The following is a 24,789-nucleotide window of genomic DNA, read 5'->3' as shown; positions in this document are numbered from 1 at the left end:
TGTTGCAAGGAATTGCGGCAAGAAGTTTGTTTTCCCAGTTCATGGAGTATCACAAATGATACTTCTGTAAGCCTAACGCTTGTGAAGAAGTACATCTTAAAAGCTCGTGTCTTTAAACAAAGCGCTGGCCACAGAACCGACAAAACACAATTTTCCCCTAGTAAGTTCTTCAAACATTTTCTAGTAATTTCTTTAAACATCTAGTCATTAAAAAAAGCACACACACAAAACACATCCGGTTCACTATAATTTTATTTTGCTATATTCTGTACAATGTACTGCATTCCATCCAGACCTCTGGAAAGTGACCAATTTATTTATTCTTTTCCCTGCTAAATGAGCCTTCATATGGATATATTTATTTTCTCTTCTTATGCAGCCATTTTATATTACACTGCTGAGACGTGGTTTTTGTTGAAATTATTTCATCACTATCTGAACTCATTTTAGCAAGAATTATAATGACGTGCTACAGTGTTTGAGGGTTTAACTATTAATTTCTTCCTTGCCTACAAAAAAAAAAAAAGAAAAAAGAAAAAAAGAAAAAAGGAAGAAATGCTACCATAGCAGTAAGTAGTATAAGGTTAGCCTTAATGTTCTAGCAACATAAAAATATAAACCAGCTAAAATATTCATAAATATGTACCTAATTCTAGTGTGGTAATTAGTTTATGAAACGCATGCAGCATGCTTAGCCATCAGAAAAGACATGTATTTTTCATGTTTATTTTTACTAGCTTACTGCTACTGCTGAGTATTTCATTACAGATGTCAGAAAGCATTTAGGTATAAAGTATAGATGTCATCCTGAATTGTTACTATAGCAGCAACAACTGTGATCAAGAATAAGCAAACCTAAGTGCTGCTACAATTACGTTTTTCCTTAAGCAGAAGAGTTACTAGCTAAACCTTACTTTCTTCCAAAACTGCTTTGCTTTTTTATCACTTCCCTGGAAAAATGTAAAGTAGTGTTTTTATGTTAACTTCTTCTGCAAGCTTCAATTGCGTCTCCTCTGTGAACATAGCAGGTTCCAGTTCTCCACTCACTGATGCACAGTAAAACATTTACCCGCAGAATCTAACTGCATAATGGAGATTTATTCAAGCAGTTTTCATCTTATGGTATGCAAGTCACATTATCACTTTTCAGACAACTGCTCTACTCACAAGTTTTGGTCAGAGGGGTTTGTTTTGGTTTTTTTTTTAATTCCTGACAGTGACCAGAGACCAGATTCCTCTTCGCTTGCACACGTGTTCAATTAGTAGCCTATGCATATTATGAAATTTTAAACAGCAAGGAGTGATAAATACCAGATCGAAAAGCAAGAGACTGGAAGGCAGATCTTGAAAAGATGGAGAGTCAATCATACATAGAACAGGAATGCTGACATTGTAAGTACTTGAATAAACTGCATCTATGTTCAGACCAACACTAGTTGTTAACTTTTTGATTATATTTTAACTGCTACAGCTTCTCTAAGGTGGATGAATGTGTATTCACTGTGGAGGTAAAATCTGTCTTGATGGAAAGTTGGCTCCAGCACATTCCACTGTAATTGGTATCCCACTACACAAAATTTTATAATCCTTGCTTTAGTCTGTCCTTAAAAATGGAAATTTCTGTTGAGTTCTAATGCTTAATACTCTGCATTTTTGCAACTAGCTAAATATTCTACACATGCAATTAGTACTTAGGTACTATCCTTCCTATGTATACGCAAGTGTTACAGAATTATAACATGTAAAAATCTAGATTTTTTGTGCTGGCTAGTTATATAAAATGCTTTTGGCTTTCTAACACAAAGCAGTAATTGTTCAGGCATCTTTGCCTTCAATAGCTTATGCAAGACAATAATTCTAACACTTGATATACAGCATAACATTACAAATGCAGAATGTTTTCATATCCTCGGTCTTATTAAATCTAGGTTGTTTTTATTTACTTAGACTAAGCCACCTGTCAATTGCATTCTCATATTTTTTTCGTTCCTTTAGCCAGTCTTGATGCCACCTAAGGTTGGCGATAACATTTGAGTAATTCAGACCCAAACTTTGTTTCCAGCTGATAAACTGTCTTTTGTTATACTCCTGAACAGAAGAAGAAACCTTTGGATAGTTTACTATAGAGCGGAGTATTTTGTCCAAGGAATGTACAATTACTGGCAATTTTATGGCAACGTTTGTTAGCTCGTCTGGATCGGCAGTAAGGTCTGGAACAAACAAAAAGTCAGTTAAGAGCCAATTTGCATTTAAGTAAACTAATGAGTCAGTCAGGACATACAAGTTGTAACATACCAAACAGTTGCGGAAGTACTGAATGGCCATCTGAGTACGCGATATATTTCCATTTGCCAGTTCGAAGCATGTACATGGAAGAATTCACATTGCATCCGTGGAACTCACTCAACACCCACGAGGGCCGAGGCCCTCTGGGTGACACTTCGTTTTCAGCCTTTCCACGTAGCAGTGGTATAAGAGAATATCCACTGAGGTTCTGTGGGACAGGAATTCTTGCTATATCTAGGCAAAGATATACAAAGTCAAAATGCTACCGCATTTACCATGATTAAAAAAGCCTAATGTAATGCTACAGGCATCTGAACATAAATTCCAGTTCCGTAATAAAACATGCATTCCTAATTATTGTCCTTGTAGAACACAGGAACCCCAAAATACACAAATAACAACAAAAAACCTTAAGGAACTTTCAAAGGTCAGCTGCCCACCATCTTCATCAGAAGCAGCATCAGCTATGTCTAAGTCAATCTTCAACAGATGTTTGTTAAAACCAATCGCGATAGCCTCCAGTGATGGGTGGTACTTTTTAATTTTTTTTATTCATGGTTGTATACCCTTCCCTTCTGCTCTGACCATGTCGGGCAGGAGAAGGAGATTGTCATGGCATGAAAGGACTCTAAAAGGACTCTAAAAGACCATATCCAACATGGTCAAACCATTCATTTCTTTGATAATAACGGTGCTAAGCTCCTATCTAGCATTCTTCATCAGTGAATTACAAAACACTTTACCGAAGGTGGCCATTATGGTTATCACCTATAACTGGTGCGGAAACTGAGGAACAGCACCACTTGCTTCTCTGGTAGGGATGGAGATAAAGATGGTACCAGAGGTGGTATCAATACAGTGCACATACAGAAAACACTGGATGACTCTATAGCCTACTAGATGGCCCCTAGAAGATGCTGTAACTTGAATAAGCTCCTCAGCATCAACTTACATCACAAGTGTCTCTAGGTCCCAAAGATCAGGTCAATACCAAGAGGCTGCAAAGATCTCTCAGAGACATTCTGAAAAACATATCTGATAATTCCAAGGATGTTACCTCAGCTTCGGTGGTTCCTAAAAACAGGGTATGACTGCTGCTATTTTTAATCACCCTACTGAATATAGCATACAGTCATTCAAAATTCAACACTTTCCATTTCACAGAGCACTGTGGTAGTATTTCATCTTCTGTTCTACACCGAGTGGTGATACTCAGTGCATATAGATTGCCCATAGGTGACTTTTTCCTTAATCACCATGTATCTTCTGTTTCCTCCTGTTTCTACAGCATATACCTGCCATGAATCTGTAGTTCTTCCTCTAGTACATAAAAAGACCAGCATTTGACTAAGCACTAGGAAGACCTGTAACATGTAAACTCAGTAGCTTCCAGTGTGTGGGCTAAAAACTTGAACAAACACATACTACATTTGAACAAATGAAAAGGGGATATAGATATAAGCCTTCCTCTTCCGTCATCCTAAACCAGTAATGCTATTAATTGCAGTAACTGCATTCTCCACATGCAAAGAATGCTCCAGGCTGGCACCTTCAGCAGCTCCTGCTTTTCCAACAGAGATCCGAAGGTACTTCCATCCAGACCAACAAAGCCAGTGCTGTCTGGAGGAAAGCTTAGGTACATCCTAAGTAGAATACCATTAAAAAATGATAGAGCTCTTGCACTCCTGGCTGAACTATCCATATCACACGGATTCTGCTGGAATCAAAACATCTGTACCATACTCACTATAGGATGGGCCTAATCTCAAAGTCAGTAAAGGAGGAAGTATCGAGTAAAGCATTTGGATGGTGTCTTAGAGAGGTTATTGCCCTGAGGCAACGCAAAGCAAAGGGATTACATTTATCACAAAAAAAAAAAAAAAGAGTTGAAATCTGTTTCCTCACTAGTCAGCAGTGGCATGCAGCCTGAAGAGATAATAGATCACAGAGATGATTCTTCATGTTTTCACATTCATCTTCACATATGTGCCTTTTTTGACATTCAGATTACAGGAAAGGGGAACTGCCAGAACAGAAGGAAAAGACTTATAAACACAAAGTTCTGGGAAGATAAAAAAGGAGGAAAAGAAGAACAAGGAAGGATGTCAAGCCACTTGACCAGTTATGTTATTTGGGGAAAAGGCACAAAGAAGAAAAAAACAGATTTTTAACTCTTCACATATGATACCACAACTTATATTTAGAACCATATCTAATACAGATTACTTTTTATATATACAAAAGATTTGATATCAGAATTTGGAAGAGAAAGCTACTCAGATTATATCCTATTTTCAATTGGATAACTGGTTCAAATGTTTTGAGAAGAGACAGGCAGATAAATATCTTTTGTTCTGTTTTTAGAAAATCAACTTAAAACAATACAGAAAAGGATTTTTCACTGGCTTTCACTGACAGAAGTACAGTTTTATCTACTGCCCCACGTTGTCTCAGGCAATTGCAGTGTACACGTGACACTTCTTAAAGAGTGAGCTTTGCAGACTGCCTTGAAAATAACATTTTTCTGATCGATAGCCTAAAAGATCCCAGATAAAGCCTAGAACGGCAACTTCACCTAATGTTTAGTTCCAATGAGATTCATCTCTTGCATGCTTTATCACAGGTAACTGTTCAAAAATTCACTCTTAAAAGTAACTTCCATCTGTGTGTAAGTAATTTGATGTCAGCCCTTTTTATTTGATTTTCTGCCCCATAATGAATATTTCCATATCCAAGAAGGTAAGAATGGATATCCATTATCATATCTTACTATGCTTGCCCAGATCAATTGTACATTTCCTATACAAAGTCCTTATGACGTTTCTTCCCATGACCCTTCATAAAGGACATTCCTTTGATAAGCTAATGAAGCTGCCATCCTTTCAGGTTTAATCTCATCTCTGTATGCATTTACACTGTAATTTCTAAAAGTAAACAGTTAGGTATGAAGCCTAGCAAGGATTATTCATACGTAAAATGCATCTGATTATTTGCTATTAAAAAAAAGGTGATAAACAATCCTATATATAATCATTCACTATAATTGTGTTGATGACAGTAACAGTAATAAGGAACATCATCAGCTCCTTTATTTAATTTTTATGTCCATTTTTTGCATTTTGTATTAAGTCCGTATGTATGATAATCTCCTGTTGTGTTACTACATTGCCTCACAAAGTGGAGACATAATTCTGACTATAATACAAATGCATAATAATAATAATAGTAACTAGGAAAAAAAATTTTCATTTGAAATGACTTAACTCACCAAGCATAGTAGGATATATATCCACGAGAGATACCACATTTGGTACCTGCTGCTGTTCTTTTATGCCTGGCCCCATAACTAACAGAGGAACATGGGAACTTCCTTCATACATGCTCATTTTATAGAACTGTCGGTGTTCCATAGCGAGTTCTCCATGATCTGCAGTGAATATAACGATTGTTTTTTTAAGCAGCCCAGTATCTCTCAGAGCTGAAATAATCTCACCTGCAACAAGAAAAAGATACTGAAAAGGATACCTTCAAAATATTCCTTCCAACTTCTGTACCTGCAAAGCAGCATGCAAACCCTGAGGAATCCTAGACAGAGGGTTGGAAACTCCTCTCTGCCATGGAAGGCAGAGCCCAAAGTGTTCGCCCCAGAATAACATACAGTCAGCAATGAGTTGCAGGGCCTGGCTCCTAATGAAGTGTGGAGGGCACTGAACACCAACCATAAAAATTTCAAAAGGCAAGGATGCACCACAGGACAAGCTGCATTTTTGCTATCGTCACTTTTGTTTAATTTCTAGCATAACTAATAATAGTTATTTCAACAGCAGTAAAACAGGTCAGCAGAAGCCCTGACACTACATTTAGGGTGAAGGACTCTTGACAGTACCCACCTTACACATAATCAGTGTGAGTCTCTCCTCCCTGTGCCTATATCCCCACAGAAGCCCCTTGCACATACATTTGTGCAACCAAGACAGAGCCAAGATCAATGAAGTCGGTAATGAAGCAAAGCACTTACACATTATTCTTGGTGAAACAGACCAGTTAAAAACTTAAAATAGGTTTTCAAATTAAACCCCAGTGCAGATACTTTGCAATACCTTCATGCCCTAAAACTGTCAGGCACTCGTTGATCTCTTTTTTTCTTTCATGAAATGTGGAAGAGTAATTCTATGTCTTTTAAACTACCTTATCATTCTAACATTGCTAAAAAGATCAGCTTATTTATTAATGAATTTCAAATTAGAATGCAAGGAAATTCTTTTTCTTTCATGGTCACTTTTCAACTTAAAATACTGTAAATGAAGAACAATTTGCATTATAATTTTTAGGTATGTAGACCTTACTGCAAACTAGGAAGAATTCTGAATACCTAATTAGTTGGGTTTTTTTTCCTTCTTCTTAACTTTCAATAATATTCTGCCAAGGGAGACTTCAAAGGTAACCTTACTGTTTAGTCTGTGCGTAATAGCTGTCATCCAGTCCATGCATTTGAAATCAATCTCCAAGGAAACTGCTATGCCCTAAAATTTATCTTTCTTTCCAGCTTTGCTTTGCCGGTCCGTCACTTTCACAATCGTTTCAATTATTTCAGTTAGCACTTAATCAAAGAGTATTTAGTTCCTCTTGTACATGGGTCAAGCAACATTTCGCTGCAGTTACTGGGCTTTTACAGGGTCTCCGACTGGTGGTTGTGATTACTTTTCAGAGTGCTCTGAATTCACCTTGCAATGGCCTTAAAAGCTATCCAGTTATTTATCATATAGACTGATTAAGCAACATCCATGTGACTTACTCCCAGATCTGAATTGTGGGTTTGTTTCTTTTTTTTTTTCCAGAAGACCAACCCTATCAGCATTTTCTTAAAAAAAAAATCAGAACAAGAAAACCCACTGTATAATGAAACATTACCTACCCAGCATGGCATCTGTCTCTGCACACATAGCATAATAAAATGCTCTAATATTTCTCACTTCTTGCTTCGTAAACTCTCCTGTGCAATTCTTGGTGTAAGATGAGTAATAGTCTACTGGATGCATCTCTGAAAGAGAAGACCACTTGGGTATTTTAATAGCTTCATAAGTTACCTAAAAATAAGAGGAAATTAACATTACTTTAGCAACTGAATTAAACAATTTTTTAAAAAACAGATTTAATTTAAAATTTTTTAGCATAAATTCACAGTTCCCAATTTGAGGTCCAGGAACACCAGCTGCTTATCTGTTACATGGTGCTGCTACCTCCTCCATACTTCCCCTCTGCTTCCACAGGTATCAAGTCATTTTAAATGAGAGCTATAAAAATCAGCTAGAAACTAAGTCTAGGAGCCAGAACTATGTGCTTTACCAGCTGATATATTTTTTAAGAGAGATACCACAGAACAATCTTCTAGAACTGTACTCTAGAGTAAGTACAGAAGTATTGGCCTAGTGTCTCATTAACTATAGGATAACAATAAACCATATGTATCAAAGAGATGGGGTGCTATGTGAGCCTACAGAACAACACAGAAATTTACTGAGTTTGGTAATGTCTCCAGGACAGTGGATGACAAGTCTTGACATCTTGATAAAACAAATTAACTACATTAGTCCAATTTTCTAATACTTTTCTATTGGTTTCTACAGATGTCCATCCATCTAGTTAGAAAGAAGTATAAGATCAGTTTGCAACTAAAAAGTAAGAGCCAATCAGTTACAAATAATGCTGCATTTGTATATCCAAACTGGCATGCCCACACTTACTGTGCGCTGCAGTACCAGCTTTAGAGCCTCAAAGTTTGACATATACATTTAGCTTAGGCAGTCACACTTGCAAGCATTCCCTTAAGTAAGTGCTGCATTTAACAATTAATTACTTCTATATTGTAGACTTAAAGCACAAATTACCATAAAGTGGAGAAGATGTAATCTCAGTATGGAAACCTGAAGCTTATTAAATAAAACCATACCTGTTGCTCTCATGTACCTCTGAAAATCTCTTCTAACAGAGCTGAGGCCTAGATTATGCCACAGCAACTCCAGTGCCTGTGTAGCATGTTCCCAGGGCTGCAGCCACAGCTCCACTCCTGGGCTGGCCCCAAACATGGGCACCACTGGTCCCTGCCAAAATAACTGAGACACTTACTGTCCCAGGGGCTCTATGCAGCACAAAAGCAATCAGACCAAAGCTGTCCCTAGAAGAATTACATCCCTGTTTATTTGTGTAGCAATTTAAGTATCAATCCCTGCTGAACCCAATTTGGTTTTGCCTCAAGGTGTGGCATGGACAACTAAGAGCTGTCTGGGGAGCTGCTACCATTGTGCCTGTCTCTCGAGCACAGGTATGTCTTTGACCACCAGTGCTGTTTCAGCTATGTGTTCCAATATCCACAAAGTTCCACCTCCCACAAAAGTCAATATTCTTGCTTGAGTTATCTAGCAGATGCATTAAGTCATCTAAACAGTTGGTGAAACAGCAAGAGTTAAAGTACCCGTAGGGATAAAACCCAGCTTTGTAATAGTCAGACATACCAAAACCTAAGTTTCCTTAGACCCTATAGAAAATAGGCTGCAAGAAGAAATCATGTAAGATAAAATAATAGCAAACTGCTTCAGTCACCTTCCTACTGCTGAAGGTCCTTGGCTACATAAAGTCACATTTTAGACTCCTCAAATTGTATTTACTAGTTGCTTAAGATAGAATGGGAGCAAAATGTGTCCCCCTCCCTCCACGATTCGTCAGAAGACTGAACCCTTTTCCACAGGACTACAACCTGGTTTTAAGGATTCACAAAGTCATAATCCCTTTGTCTCTCTGTTGTAATTCACAGCTAGCAAAGAAGCCACATGTCCTGAAAAAGTGCCAGCTTGTGCAAAATACAGGGGACCATCTGCTTAGCAACACAGGGTTTCATAAACATACTGTGTTGATACTCTGTTCTGTATTAGCTCCCCAGTAAACATATAATTTAATTCAAGGTCTTCATCTATGCACTCAAACTTCTTAATGAGACTGACCTCTGTCATTTTCAAAGACTGCTTCTTCCATGGCCAAAACACAGATACATTCCAGAGGAATCAGCCAATGGTCAATAAATAGTAATATGTGGTTCACATAACTGAGTATGTATATGTAGTGGTGGAAAGGACCTCAGCAAACTATGGAGTTTAAGTACTCTAACTGGATTAAGGGTGACAAAAATTTGTCAGAGATGTTATAACTCTGTCTGTGACTTGAAAAAAGGTACCCCCACTTCCCAAGACATGTCTAACCTAGCAATTAGCACCTAGAAAGTCTTCCTTAATATTCAAGCTAGATCTTGCTTTTTGCAAATGAAGGTTTTTCCCCCACACTCTTCCTCTCCCCACAAACATCTCACCATTCCTAGAAGAAAATAACCCACAACCCTTGCTATTACAAAGAAATTCACATCTCTCAACCTTCACTTGTATATCCTTTTTTCTAAGTCTTTTTATTTTTGCTGCACCTAAGGAGATTTTGCAGTTCACCAGTAGAAAAGGCCAAATGAGTTCTATAAATTGCGCATGGGTTTTTCTTGAAGCAAGCATAAAGTCTTTTCAAACCTAATTCTCAGTTCTTCAGCTGCAGAGAATCTTAATGCCTTTATGCAGTGAGAGATATTGTAACCCGTTTATGTTTATATGACAGATAATGGCACGTGGAGACCACACAAGACAGAGAAAAAATATTTACTTCTTCTTTGGAACAGAGTGCTATCTGTTAGCTTTCCACATATGGACATAATGGGACTTTTCCGCACTCTAAAAACATGGAAAAGCTACAGTAGCACAGAAAGAAGTTAACAGAGAAGAGAGACTTCTGCTGTGTCTTACTACTTCATGTTCTAGGTTATATTGTAGGAAAAGTCAATCTCTCACTATAAAACTCAGAATGATTACATACAGCATCACAAGCACAATAGGGAATGTTATAAACAATGAACTTCAGACCATTACTGGAAAAAAAATTACAGCTAAGTATAGCAATGATTTCATTCTCCATTTAATGTGTTTCTAGCCATTGAACTCTGAATTTCTTTATTGATTCAGTGACAACTGCTAACAAACCCTTTCCTACAACGGAGAGAAATTCTTCACTTCTATTTGCTTAGCCTTAAATCAGAAATCTAACATCTCATCCAAGTACTGTCTTACCGTGTATGGAAATATCAAAACTGGGTCTGACTTGAAAAATCACGTGAGGAATAAAATACGATTCATAATAAGTACAGTTATAAATAAATTTATATTTAAATTTCATCTTTGCATACCTTTTCAAGCCAATAGGGAGATGTTAAAAATGTAGAGGATCCAAAATTTTCTCCCGCATAGGGCGATGGATATGGGTGTGGTAAATTTAGTCCCAAGTAAAGAACAAACGGTTGAGTAAGGTTAATGGCTTCCTCCTTTATCCAATTTACTGCTTTATCAGTATTCCGCCAGTCTGCTTCCATCACTCTCACATGCTTCCTATCACCAGTAAGATTCACCATGGGTCTCCCTTCTTGCCGGAGCAGGAAGTCAACATCCCTAGTCCAGGCTTCCACACGGTTACTGAAAATATATACGCAAGATACATAGTCAGTGGAAAATGTTTTCTTCGCTTTTCCTCCAAGTCAAAAGAGTTAAGAATTCCTGAAGAACTTCCCCTATACTTGTAGCTGCAATCTATTTGTAATTTCTACATAAAGGATAATAGTTATTCAATTGATCAGTAGCTATTGTGCATCTATATTAGACTCAAAGCTTTAGCCTTTTTTTTCTGGTTCTCAATCTTCTTTCTTATTTATTATAGCTTCATGTCAGAATGGTTCTTCTCACATCTATAAAATAATATTTAGAAATAATATTTCCATCTTGTTGACCTTGGTCCCCAGTCCGGCATGGATTCACATACAATTTATCTGGTAAAGAGGGCCTTAGATTTTTGTTATTTGAAAAAGTCCTGTGGGAAATAATTTGCCTGGAGAGGCTGCCTTTAGAAGCAATGTTCTGGTTTTGGATTGTACTATTACAACATTTTTAAACACTATCACTTATGACAAAAATCTGTAAGAGTGATTTACCTTGTACAATGTCTTTTGATACAGTTGATAAATGCTATCAAGAAAAGGGAATAACAGAGGAGAAGAGCGTAGAGAAAGCCAGAAGGGGGAAAAAAGACAACACTTTAATGATAAAATATTTTTGGAACAGATTTTCTAATATCATGACAATTGTTGCCTCCCTAAAACACTGAGAAATCTGAGCTGCAGATGTCCTTGTTTCTTTGCCAGAGTGAATGACACAACTGCCATAAACAAGGGTTGGGAGGAAACAGCCTATTTAAGACTGTTTCATTTTGTTCATGGCAATTTCAACATGACCAAAGAAATTATAAAAGAAAATACGAAACTGCTCAAGGTTTGATCATGTACTTTCATCAAAACACAGCATTATTATTATTTAAAGAACATCTAATCAGTTTTGTCCCCAGAGGAATTTTATCAGTGCACTTTTAACCTCAAGAAAAACTAGTAAGAATTATTTGTAACATGTTTTTTATTGTTTTAACTCCTTGCTTAGGCTCATGCTTTCAAGGTAAACAGGCTTAAACAATTTACTTGTAACAAATTAAGGTAGCTAGATGGCCTATAGAGAAAACACGTTTCATCAACATTGAAATGAAATGATGGTAAAGGGGTGTGTGGGTGGGTGTGTCACATTGCATCTAATGTCATAATACTGACTTATACAGAAAAAAATATTATGTAGGCCACAGGCCAGTCTGACTATCCGATCAGACTGAGGTTAGGACCAAGTTAAAACAACAAAAACAAAACCCCCAAAACTCAAAAAAACCCCCACCCCAAAATCCCACTTCAGACCCTTTCCACATTCTGGAGCAACAAAGGAGATGTTTTGACACATCCAAGAGGAAAACTAATCCTCAGGCAGAACAGGAGAAAAAGATATGCCAAAATCAGAACCTTCAAAAAGCCAGGTGGAAAGTTGAAAAATGGGTTAATACTAGATTCAAATCTTGAATTTAAAAGGAAAGAGCAAGGGCTTAATAGATAATTATTTAAAAGCTTCAGAAATTAAGTCCAATTTTGAACACTTTCAATGGGAACGAAGGGGGATCATTTGCTAGCGGATAGTACTCCAGAGATGTAATAAACATACAATGGAAAAAAGCCGATAAATAAGGGATGGGAATACAACAATGCAACATTGAAGATAAAAGCTTAATGAACTACCATCATGATTAACCCATGTGAAAGTAATTACATGACAGTCAGTAACTACATCTATTTTAAATTTTAACTTAAGACGGCCACCAACATGCAAAAGGACACATGGAGCCTTTTTGACAGAAAGCAGAGGCTTCACATATTCAACAGTCCAGAGGCTGAAGATCTAGCTCTTTCTCTCTGTTAGTATGCATTTCTTTGCATGCACTTCCTAGAAGCTCTCTTCCTCAAATCTCATTAATTCACAGCTATGAATAATTATCTTATGCATAAGCCACATTCAAATGGATACTTAGTATATTTCACTATGTAATTGTATTTTTGAGATATGTAAACTTCCATAGTTACAGAGATTATTTGTGTTAGCAATGCACTATTTGCAACAGGCTAGGACAAAGCAGAATCAATTTATGTCACACAACTTCAATGTTGCAGCAGAAAAGTTAACAATTCTTTTTTTATTAGGTCAATATGGGATCAGGGAGCAGTGGTGGTTATGTTGTTTCATTAAACAATGTATGTGCTTACAAAAAGTTTCTAAAGAGATAATACTGCCCACTGAATCTTGCGCTAGCTGAACTGTTCTATATCCCTTCGCTAGACTCCTTTTTAACAAGAAATTAAAACAGCAGGACATTTTAATCATCTCCACAATGAACAGGAACCTTTGTTATAACTCTTCTACACTATTTATAGATTACTTAATTAGCTACTTAGGGTTTTTAAATGTCTACACAGATGCCATGCTAGGAACGAGATGTACATTTTTCTCTGACTGAGGCATTGTATTTGCAGTTTTCCTTTTTTGAATTAAAAACTGTGTAAACTGTCATTTTCAAATTCCTCTTGTGTAGGCATAGAAAGGCTGACTAACCATGTGTTTATTTTCATTTATTCTGAACCCCTACGCACACTTATTCAAGTAACAGTAAGGGCTTGATCCTGTTAAGTACAGCTCTCAAACTCTCACTGAAGGGAAAGTTAGAAAAAATGTATCAAAAGTTTGCACCAGGGAAAAACGTAGGATAAAGGCCTAGGACAAAAGATAATTAAAAACTGCAACACCATAGACTTCATACTATTTTTCTGTTACCTTTGAAGTGCCTAAGAATTCAGCCTCATGGGACCACGAGCAAACATGATGTGATTATATGGTTACATCGTAATTTCTGTTTGTGAGACTCGAACCCTAACACTGAAGTAGATGCATCTATACATGGCAGAATTAGAAAAATCAGAGCACATGGTTGTAACTCCACTGATACTGGTGCTGCTACAGTTTTGCAAAACCCTGAATTGTCTTAATTTATTTCTCATCTGTGGAGACTTGCAACAAAAACATTTAGAATGGTATCAATAGAACTATTCAAATGTGAGAGTACCAAACAAAACAAGTATGACAGCAAGGTTAAAGCAATAGCGTGCATCGATAGCCAAGAACATCAATGACATCAGCAAAACAGGTCAGTACTGAAGAAGAAGCCATCGGTGTTAAGATGGCCATACACTTGTCAGCAGCATCCTGATAGCAGGATGGCAACCAGGTCATTGTGCGCCCTGTCTGCCACTCCTCCTCCTCCTGTTATTCCAACAGAAAACCAGAATACAAAAAGATAGCCACAATAATGAAACAAAAAGGCTATTTGCCTAAAGTTCCTGAAGACTGAAGTAAGCACTATTTCAAGGCGAAGTACCACATCATAGCAACTTTTCAGTCCTAAAGATTGTAAGATACCTATGCAAAATGCCATTTCATCATTGCCAATCAATTGCCAAGAAAAATAGGAAAGACCTCATCAGATGACATCCCTTGCCCTATCACATGCCAGCAATCCTGTTCAGACTACTTGAACACAAATCTTACTGTTTGTGAGTATGTTTGTGGGTATGAGATTGTGTGTTGGCAGAGTTTACCAACTTAGAAAGTCAAACAACATAAAAATTATGTTCCTCTTCTATATAGTTTCACATTAAGGTTCTCTTTGCATTAATTCCTACATGACAAGTTTTATTTGAGAACTAAGGACTATCTGTTTGTTCAGCTTTGCACTCCCCATGTGAAGGCCTTTGTACTGAAGCCAGAATTCACCTATGGTCTTCAGCTCAGGCAAATGCAAGCAAGACTTCTGGAATCCAGACATTTATACGCAACCAACCTTTTTTTCAGTGCCACCTTTGTGTTCCAGTTATCATATGAACAGCCAGGAACTTCTGGAATTACTTAGAGCTGCTCTTCTTTAAACCTGGAGTGACTTTAGATTAGAGATAAAAAGATTTCAATGTTATAAAACATTTCTTCTATCTCAGTGAAGGGCAGGGTGAGTGCATTCTATATACTATTTAGACAACACAGAATTTTCTCTGCGCAAAAGTGATTCAGAAGAAAAGTGTAAGGGTCTGTATAATACTGCAGATAATTTTCATTTTTCAGAGTAATTTTAATTTACTGAAAATCTATTCTAGAAATGCTTAAGAATGATGTACCCACAGAATCATTTCTGTCTTGCTTCATTACATAGAACAAAATCTGACCCTTTGCTTTCTCAAAGAATGGTCTGCTACTGGCACTTTACAGTATAGTGTTAAGACCACGCTCTGTTGAAAAGCATGAATGCCTGAGGCAGTCACAACAAACCCTCTCTACACTACAATAATACAAACATCTGTAAGCATTCATCTTAATGTTCAGTTATTTCTTGCCAGAGAGCAAATTTTCCCAACATTCATATATGCAAGCACAAAGAATCAGAATACTACTACAGAAGATGACTTTTTAAGTACATTGTACAAGTAATTGTTTCTTACTGGAAAAAAACAAAAAAGTTTTAAGAATAATGCAGAGTAATGCAGACTTCAGAAAAAAAATTCAAACCAAATGACTACCGATGAACACCTATCTGTTCAGTTAGATGCTAAGTTACTAAGAAGAGCTGCAGACAGAGACAAGAGAGAAGCATCAGTAGTACACAAATATGTACACTGTCTGGTAAAGTAAGTAAACATGAAGTTTTTGCTGTACATCTGTATTTGAATAATCTTTTACTTCCAGTGTAGAACTGGTATACAGAAAAAGGGAAAAAAGCTTTTTTTTCCTCTTTTGACAGTCTTAAACTGGAGAGGAAATTACTACTTTGGCCAGATTCCAAAGCAGATGCTATTTATAAAGTATTTTGTAGATAAAAAGCAGTGTGTACGTGCAACATACAATTAACTACTAATGTGACCTTTCAACTTCCGATTGCTCATTTTAGTGAGGGAAGTAACTCTAACCTGTTTAATATCAAAGAAAAAGCTACTCTTTATTATTATTTCACCAATGGACATCATCATTAATCAGGGAGATAGTGCATCTTCATAAAAATTGCACAGAAGAAAGACACCGTATTTTGTCCCAACTGTCCAGACACATTATGCTTATTATTCTTTGAACATAATGCAGTTAGTCTCTACATGTTTAAGTATTTCTCATAAATTGCTGTAATTCTAGTCACATTTTTTTTAAAAGAAAGGTTTACAGCACAGGAAGTACAGCACAAGTCTGTGAAAACATATAGCCTTAAAAAAACCAAAACAAAACACCTCATGTTTTGTGATGGTAGATTTAATATTCAGGTATTATCAAGTATGTTTCTTTGTCCTACACTACTAGTATAATCAAGCCAGGAAGTCCCAAGGCAAGGCAAAATGGTTCATTAATTTCACTTAGGGAGCAATACCAATGATCAAAAATAACCTTCATTCATGTTGGGCAAAACCAGAGTCTTGATATTCACCTTCCAGCTACAGGTAAAAGCCAAAGTACATCTGCATGGGATATGCTTGCTTCTGCATAAAGTTGCAGGACAGACCCCTGCTGGATTCCTAACTCAATTTCTTTTAAATTAAAGCTACTACCATTTCAATCAAAGACAGAAACCACTTGCCAGACCATTAGATGATTTATTCACTCCTGTCCATTCCACTCCTGATTACCTTAATGAATGATGTCCAGAAGTATAGTCCAATTTCCCGTACTTCTGTGTGTGGTAGCCATGCTTCTCCATGAGATCCATCCATGTTACATAACCTGGATCTAGACCTTTGAAGTTATTCCAAGATTCTGTTAAATGAGTGAAAAGACCACTCCACATAGCTGGGGGAAGGAAGGGGGGGGGAGATACGGTTTTTGATGAGTAAGTGGTACCTCCTACCTAAATGTAAGTTGACTATACTTGAGAAAGGATCAATCTTCTCATTATTTTAGAGGTAAAAAGTCTACATTGTGATCCAATAGAGCAGGGAATACAAGGTATTACTCTTCCAAAACTTATTTTCGTCATCAATACGAATAAAAACATTTACTAAAATAATCCCCAGAATCGCAGAAGAAGGTCCCATCTTTCCAGGCTCTATGCAATCATTAAATCAAGGTTTTCTATAGATCAGGAAATATTCTTATTGATTGCAGAAAGAAAATGCCATGGTAGTACAGATACTGATGAAACAGTCATGTATTTACATGTGTTCCACAGCATTCTCTTCCCTTACTTCAGTTAGATTTTAATGTGACTTTAAACTTAAGTATGCTTGTGGAGGGAATTAGAGTATATTATTTTTATATATACTATATGCCCTCAGTTTTATCCTTTTTAGGTAAGCTACTTCACTACCAGCTGTAGAAATGAAGTGAGATTATTAAAGAAGAGGCCAAGAAGAAATGAAACCAAGGGAAGAGTTGCAAAGGAACTATAACAAAAGTTTTTATTAGTGAATTCCTGTGTTTCTTTGCAGCTTGTCAAGAATCGTTCACTCTTCCCAATACTAATTTAGAGTCAAAGGGAGTCCCAAAACAAAACTAAGCTGTTCTCTAAGCAATGGAAATATCCTGTAAGCACAAACAGTGTGTCAACCCCAACCCCATACCATGGCAATACTGCTACTTTCCCCACTCCAAAATCCTCCTTCCCACCATCTCTTCTAGTATCATCCCTGACACCTCCACAATAGATGTACCCTCAGTTCCTTGCCAGTCTCCAAGCTACTGGCTAAACAAGAGATGTCACACTGGTTCAGAGCTATATTTGTGATGACTGACCAGTGGTCATGATGTCGTTGATGGAACACCTAAAATGCCAAAAAGGAATTGATGAATTGCTGAATTCATCATGCAGCCTCTTCCTCACTGGGAGCACCAGCTGCTATTTTCACAAAACTTCTTAAAATTAAATAACCTAACACAAGGTTATTGTTCTCAGCAACAAAGACTGGCTGAAAGACTCAAAAATCAAGATAAAGAAAACAAGACTGATGGCATGTTCATGTAATCTCACTCACTTAAAATGTGACCTTGAGAAACAGAAAAGGGGACTAGGTTATCAATAAATGGAATACTAAACACTAAATTTGACAGCCTGTGCCTGCTGCAGTCAGGACAGGTTGCTTCTTCCAATGTATACTTGAGAGAAAGGGGGATCTCCCTTTCAGCTATAGATGAAATTTCATTTACATCGCCTCTGGAGGGTCTCTGCAACAATGGAAAGGGCTAGAAATGTTTTAAGATGTAACCTTTGATTCAAGAATATAGCTTCCTTCTAACTTCCAAGTAAATTCTGCAAGTGTGAAATTGAATACAGGACAATGATTGCAGCAAGTAAAGAAAAATACTGAAGTATTCAATTAAAGCTACTGAAGGATACACTATGTATTTAATAGAATGTTTGGATTAAATGTCATTGGAAGGCAGCGCTAACAGCCACCAATTTATTCAGCTGTTATTATTTAATACTTTTTCCTGAGAACAGGAAAGAGATTTGTTAACTTTGTGTTGGGAAGGAAGAGTAGTTCTGAATGCAGCTTCAGCACTGCAGCAGACAAACTGATGATTTATCTACAAATCCTGAAGATTTTTAAAAAATACTGAAGCTTCAGTGGAGTTTGCAAAAAGATTTGGGAGCTCACACATAACTGGAAAAAGGAGAATGAAAAAAAAAAGAAAGGAAGAAACACAAGAAACAGAAAAGAGAAACAGATCAAACATGAGAATACTGTATAAATTCAGATACAAGCTAAAAAAATCAGGTCTTACTGAAAAAGAAAACAAATCCTCCAAAATTAAATCCTTTGAAATTTCCCATTATTACCACATATTTCAATTGACATGTGCAAGTATTTATCCAATGTTTTGCTTGGTCCTACCTGCGCGGGAAGGACAACAAATTGGAGAATTGGTATAGGCATTGAGAAAGACAGTGCCGTATCTTTTCATAAAATTTATGAAAGGCAAATCCACAGTTTGATTTCCTGGATAAAATGTCAAGCGTCCATCCTGCAATCAAACAGAGAAAAACAGTACATAAACAGCATTAACCCAAACTACTGGCTGCATTAGTTCATAGATTTGTTACCTTGAACTTGTATTTCTCAAATGTTACCAATTCTACTCAGGTATGGAAAATAAAGTGTTGAGAAGCTTTAATTAGATCAATATGAAATGGATTACTTATGAAAAAGTATAATGTAAAAGATAACTGGACTTCTTCATAGTAAAGTTACTTCCCTTCTATCACTATACATATTCTAAGCTCCATTTTTTTCAGGAGTAGGGTCCTACCATGAAGCATTCAACAGGGATAGGTATGGTGAAAGATGAAAAGGAGTCAGTCTGAATCCTCATGCAGATGTGTGCACTGGTACATATTTCTGTGAAACCAGAACTGATCCCTCATCCTTTTGCTCTTTTTAAAGGTTTATCCACACCACATCTCTGTGAACTTATTTTAAATTATGGACTGGAAAAGTGATCAGCGAGCTGAAGGAAGGCTCTTCTCCCACTGAAATGCCACCTGCAATGGTTCCCTTTTGATACTTATTTTACCTATTTCTTTAGCTAGAGTTTTAACCAGTAACTTTAAAAAGACCCAAAATTTTTAATCAGTACCTCTACTGTACAAAATTATGATGATGTGAAACCAGGTTTCACGTAGACTGCCCTGTTTCAGGTCACTGGCTTTTCCTGTCACTTGTATGTCTTTCCCTGATTCAGTAAGATATCTCAACTCAGCCCCAGCCTTACTGGTTAGCTCTTTGGTGAAGAGACTATTGATGGTGTATCTGCACAGTTTTAATAGATCTCCCAATCAGAGACATTACTCAGATGTAGGCATCTGAGTAACCCTCCTCTAGATTTGTGACAGAAGGACAAACACCTTAAAGCATGGGTAGTTTAGAAGTTGCATTTTGCACAGCATTTAGTTTGCAACAGCACGTAAGCAGGCAGACAAGAAGGCCAGGAGACTTCATCAAACTTCAGTTACAAATTCACCAGCTACTGGCTTATTTGTTCCAAAGATGATGCACAAATTACCACATCAGCCTCTGCATAATAAATGCCAGCATGGAAATTCTTACCTCTAATCCATATATGGGCAATGGAGACCATCCTACCAAGTCACTTTAAATTACTTTTAGTAAGTGATAATAGTTCCTATATGAGAAACCACAGCAAAACAGCTGGTATGTGGTCGCTTGTAACCTTGCATTAACTTCTTTGTATCCACGCACAGCCTACCAGCATCAGCAGCCTACAAAAAATGCTTTCCACGCCATACATTGAGCAAGCCTCATTTGGCACAATGGGTTCTTGGTGTCTGCTGAAGCTAACAGTCATCATTACATGACATTAAGTACAAAATTGCACTGTGGCTTTTACTGTTATTTTTTTGTTAGGTGAGAAATCTTGAAAACAATTATTTAGTGAGATATTACCTCTTCAACAGAAAATATTCAACTGAATGGCCACTTTGCTCCTGTTGAATCATAATAATGCAAATCAGCAGATATGACCAACAGTGAATCATGAGAGTTACTTTCTCTTAATACAGAATAGGTAGTTATATTCAACTAATAAAAACTCCATGACTGCTTCCGATGGAGACCTTTGATCATCTACTTCAAAATGTAAAGAACATGTACAGTCTCCAGGGATGCAGGACCAAGGCCTTACCTTCTGTGAAATTTCACCTTTAAATAATGGTACCTTTGAAACAGGTACAAATGCTTCTCAGGCATCTGAGTCACAGTGAAAACTCCAAGGAATAACAGAAAATGCTATTAGCTTAGAACAAAACAGGTACATGGATCATGGGTTCTGGGAACTGCTAGCCTCTAGAGTTTTTAATTAAGAAAATGCCTTTTTTTTTTTTTTTTTTTTTTGAAAGACTGTATTTGCTTTGAAAATAGCTGAAACAAACATTGTATTTAACATAATATTCTCCTACATGAAACATTAGGCAAGCTTACACGGAAAGAACAATACTTTCTTTCTGTCTTCAGCGTTTAAGAGTACAGATCAGACAATGTAAGACTTCCTATCAATTTCATACTATGCTCTTTCTGCACATTAGCAGATGTGTTTCTCAATTTTCACTTTAGTTTTACTAGTTTAATTTTCTGGAATAATTTGTGAGAGGACAAAAAAAAAAAACCCAAACCAATCCAAAGATAAGCGAGAGCAAATCTGAAGAATTTACAGCCTGTGGTACTACTGCTTCCGTTACCCACAATTCCCCAGTGGTAGGCACTAATTGTCCAAGTGAAAATTTACAAAGAATACTGCACATAATCAGAGTTTGCAACGTTTCAGAAAGAACCCAGAGAACAGAGTTAAGCACAGCATAATTCTGCTCCACAGTAGGAAAAAATTCTTACAAATTACCAGAATATTTTAAGGTTATAATTATTCTGTCATTGTTTAAAATATTTTAACCTTACAGCATGAGCACTTTACTACCTCACTAGCCACCCAGCCATTGCTCATATACTAAGTCCACAGTCAGAGAGTAATGTCATTTTCTTCACTCTTTAGAGTTCAATGCAGGGACTGCATGCAGAAGAAAACAACTCCCTCCATTTGTTTTCTGGCAGAAAATGCTATTGGATAACACAGCATTGTAGAGAGAATCACTTCATTTGGCACCAGGAGAGCTAACTGTGGCATCCCAGCAGCACGTTGCAGTGCATGACTACCCAGTAAACCGGGCTACTGGACATCAGAATATGATAAAAGACTGATCACCTAATTTTGTACACTACTACAAGGGGCAACTAGAACAAGCATTCAGTAGGACAAACTGGAAATAAAGCTGTAATCTGCAACATGAACTTGAAAGGAACTCAGGCTGAAAGTGCTCTTTAGAAAGTACACAACTGATGTGTCTGTCATCCTGTCAATAACATATTCACAAGTTTCTCCAACAAAGATATTGTTTGTTTGAACAGCTGGAGTCAAGAGCTCATTCTTTTGATACCGGACAGACAGGCAACACGTCTATTCAGTGAAAGAAGAAAGCTTCTTTAACAGGCTGAGAAGGTGAAAGCTCTACAGCTATTTCTGGAAATCCGCTCTCCGAGAACTGTGTAGGACTTGTGGGTTTTAAAGTACCTGAGGCAATACAATTATTCTGAGTAATACAAGCAAGCACATTTCATCCAGGAACTTGAGCAGCATTGTAAGCAAAGCCTGTCATCACTCAGTTAACCTCAAGTAGCCGTTTAGGAGCTGAATTGCCTACTAGCACATTCCACCAGGAAGCCCTGTGAGAAGCACAGCACTTGATGTGACACAACAGCAGAAAGCTGGCTGTTCAACCGAGATGTCACTGCTCTGGAGTCAAACACAGTCCAGCATCACTGAGAAGAAAATTTTTGTCACACTTGACGAAACAGGTGTGAGTCTTTCGTAGAGAGCATCACCCACAACAAAGGTAGGCACACTTTCAAATGAAAGCTCATACCTTTTGACAGCCTACAGGACTTGAGCTTTTTCCCCCCCAGAAAAACTGTTAGTTTCAAAAGTACCCTACTCTTCCTGTTCTCTACTAGTGATGGAATCAAAATAGTTAATCTATTTCTGCCTTCAAATCCATCTCATAAAAAACTTATGCAACACAATGATTCCTTTAACATATTGTTCTTCGTATGCACTACGCAAATACGATACTTTTCAGAAATAGCACCTTGTTCTTAATTGCTTTTGTAAAGAACATCACAAACAGCTGGGGTTTTGTCTTTCATTTTTGTAAGGGTTACCTCACCAATCCCCGTAAGATAGTAATGAGAATCTTCCTGTTTACAGGACAATGTACAGAAGCCTTACTAAAATTTGTCTGCAGCTTCTGCTAGCATCTGGAGACAAACTGGCCATTGATGAACTCCAAGAATCTAAACTACTATAAACTTGGCATTTTATTGGTAAATAATAGTTTTAGTAAAAGCTGAAAATTTGGCGAAAAATTGTCATCCACAAAAACCATGCATTACTTTGTAATGTTAAGAGAGATAATAGTCTCAAAATAAAATAAAAATAAACAGAGAATACAGTCAGAGGAAGGAAAGTAAATAAGGAGCTATTGCTTTATCTTTGAAATCATAGCAAACACGTGTTTTAAGAAAGGGTTTGAAGAAGGATAATACACATTTACCAAACACATAGGAAGAATTCATCCCAAGAATGACAGGCAGTGGGCGAGAAGTCAAGTGCTCTTACCTGTGCAGTCAAGGATAGCATTCTGAGATGACTGGGAGCCAAGTGTTGATTTCTCAACAGTGATGAGACGTGGAAGTAATACCAAGGAGCTTATGTTTGATTTAACAGAAAGCAGAGCTCAGATGAGGCAGAGAAACTAAGGCTTTCCCTTTCCTCAAAGTAAAACCTTAATAAAAGCATTTCCAGTATGCTGAGTGGACAGACAGAAGAATGGTGAGAAAAGGGTGAAAAATGTGCTGTCTTTAGCTGTAACCAAGGAAATATACTTAGTACTTGTGAACGGAAAGAAAAAAAAAATCCTTTCTACCTGTCTGGGGGTTAAAACAAATGTATCAATAAATCACTGTAATAAAGCCACTAGAAATTTATAAAATTGGTTCCTTTATCCTTTTAGCTGTAGACTCATCTGACAAGTTTATGGTAGTATTTGTTATAGCTAATAAAAGTCTGAGTAAGTCAGTATATGATGCTCAACAGCTTAACTCGGTCATTTCATCTGTGATTACAGAAACTCTCCATTCCATCTGTTGTGGACACCTAACGTTCTTAGGATTTACAATGGCAGGAATAACAGGGTTTAGTGACCTTCCTTTCCTTTTTGCTTTTCAAGCCAAAAGAAAAGCATTCATTTTACACACCAGGTCTGTTCCGCTAATGGCTGCCCTGCCCCACAGTCCTGCTGACATGCCCCCATCCACCCTAAGTCGTGGTGACAAGCTGTACGTGCCACAGCTGACCGCAGGAATCACCTATGCAGAAGTTTTTGATTATTGCAATGCACCTGATGAAAACACGTAGCGCACTCCTGGGAAGAATGACGAGTTTGATCTAGGTAACAAGAGTTAGTTATCTAGTGCCTCAGGACACTAGTCTAGGTAACAGGAGTTACCTAGTGCCTCAGCGACACGGGAGGCCTGCCCTCATCCTCCCAGGCAAGCCCTCCACCCCGTGGAGGTGCTGGAGAATAAAAACCAGCCCTGTTTTCGCAGGCCTGTGGCTGTAGCCCGGGCAAAGCCACGGAAAGCCCTCGCCGCCACATCCTCGGAGGTCCCAGTCAGGCAAAACGCCGCCGCCCAGGCAGCGCCGCCGCTCTCCCGCCCTCCCTCAGCCGGGCGGCGGCCCGGCCCCGCGCCCCCGGCTGCCACCCCGCCCCGTGTACTCACCAAGGAGTCGCAGGCCACCAGCACCACGCTGGGCCGGGGCTGGTCCCCGGGGGCGGCGGGCCGCGGTCTCGCCCCGGCCCAGGGCGCGGCGGCCATGAGGAGCAGCGCCAGCCCAGCCCGCCCCAGCGGCCCGCCGCCCCGCATCGCCCCGGCGCCGTGACCGCCCCCCTCCCGGAGAGGGGGGAAGCGGCAGCCCCGAAAGCCGATCCTGCCGTCGGCAAAGCCGCCCGGCCGGGTCCCGGCCGCAGCAGAGGACCCGCCGCCGCAGTAGCTGGCCCCGCAGCCCTCGGCACCGCGGACTACAGCTCCCAGCGTGCCCCGGGGCGGCGGGAGGCAGGAACTACATCTCCCACCCGAAGCAAGATGGCGGCTGAGGGGCAGGGTCGCTACGCCGACGTGGGCGGGGGTGCGCATGCGCGGCGACGGCGGCGGGCGGCGGCGGCGGCGGCGGCGACAGCGGCAGGTGGTGAAGGTAAAGGGTAGGCGGCGGGGGCCGAGGGAGGGTGGTTTGGCCTGTCGTGTCTTCCCGCGTCGTGTCTTCTCCCGCCGGGATGGCTGGCGGCCCGGCCTGCGGCGTGGCGAGC

General features: G+C 38.5%; 2 protein-coding genes across 6 annotated transcripts in view; one reads left to right on the top strand and one right to left on the bottom strand.

Annotated features, from left to right (window-relative positions):
- Positions 1 to 240: 240 nt before the first annotated feature.
- Positions 241 to 24,553, bottom strand: ARSK (arylsulfatase family member K). The gene is made up of 8 exons (XM_072860798.1): positions 24,206 to 24,553; positions 18,695 to 18,824; positions 16,493 to 16,652; positions 10,559 to 10,841; positions 7,202 to 7,373; positions 5,555 to 5,779; positions 2,296 to 2,520; positions 241 to 2,210 (listed from the first exon to the last, which is right to left on the bottom strand). Exons 1-8 carry the CDS (start codon positions 24,347 to 24,349, stop codon positions 1,936 to 1,938), a joined length of 1,614 nt encoding a protein of 537 aa, XP_072716899.1. The 5' UTR covers positions 24,350 to 24,553; the 3' UTR covers positions 241 to 1,935.
- SKIC3 (SKI3 subunit of superkiller complex) overlaps positions 24,541 to 24,789 on the top strand; it is a 49,509-nt gene continuing 49,260 nt past the window's right edge. For 2 of the 5 annotated variants that reach the window (XM_072860796.1, XM_072860795.1), the window contains exon 1: positions 24,541 to 24,677. The gene's annotated coding sequence lies outside the window, so the exon portion shown is untranslated. The remainder of the gene's footprint in view (positions 24,678 to 24,789) is intronic. The other 3 variants (XR_012042384.1, XM_072860793.1, XM_072860794.1) reach the window with 3 other exon arrangements.

This window comes from Ciconia boyciana, chromosome 4 (genome assembly GCF_034638445.1).
Source record: "Ciconia boyciana chromosome 4, ASM3463844v1, whole genome shotgun sequence".
Classification (NCBI taxonomy): Eukaryota; Metazoa; Chordata; class Aves; order Ciconiiformes; family Ciconiidae; genus Ciconia; species Ciconia boyciana.
The sequence above is the reverse complement of the archived record's forward strand: the minus strand, read 5'-3'. Positions and strand labels throughout refer to the sequence as shown.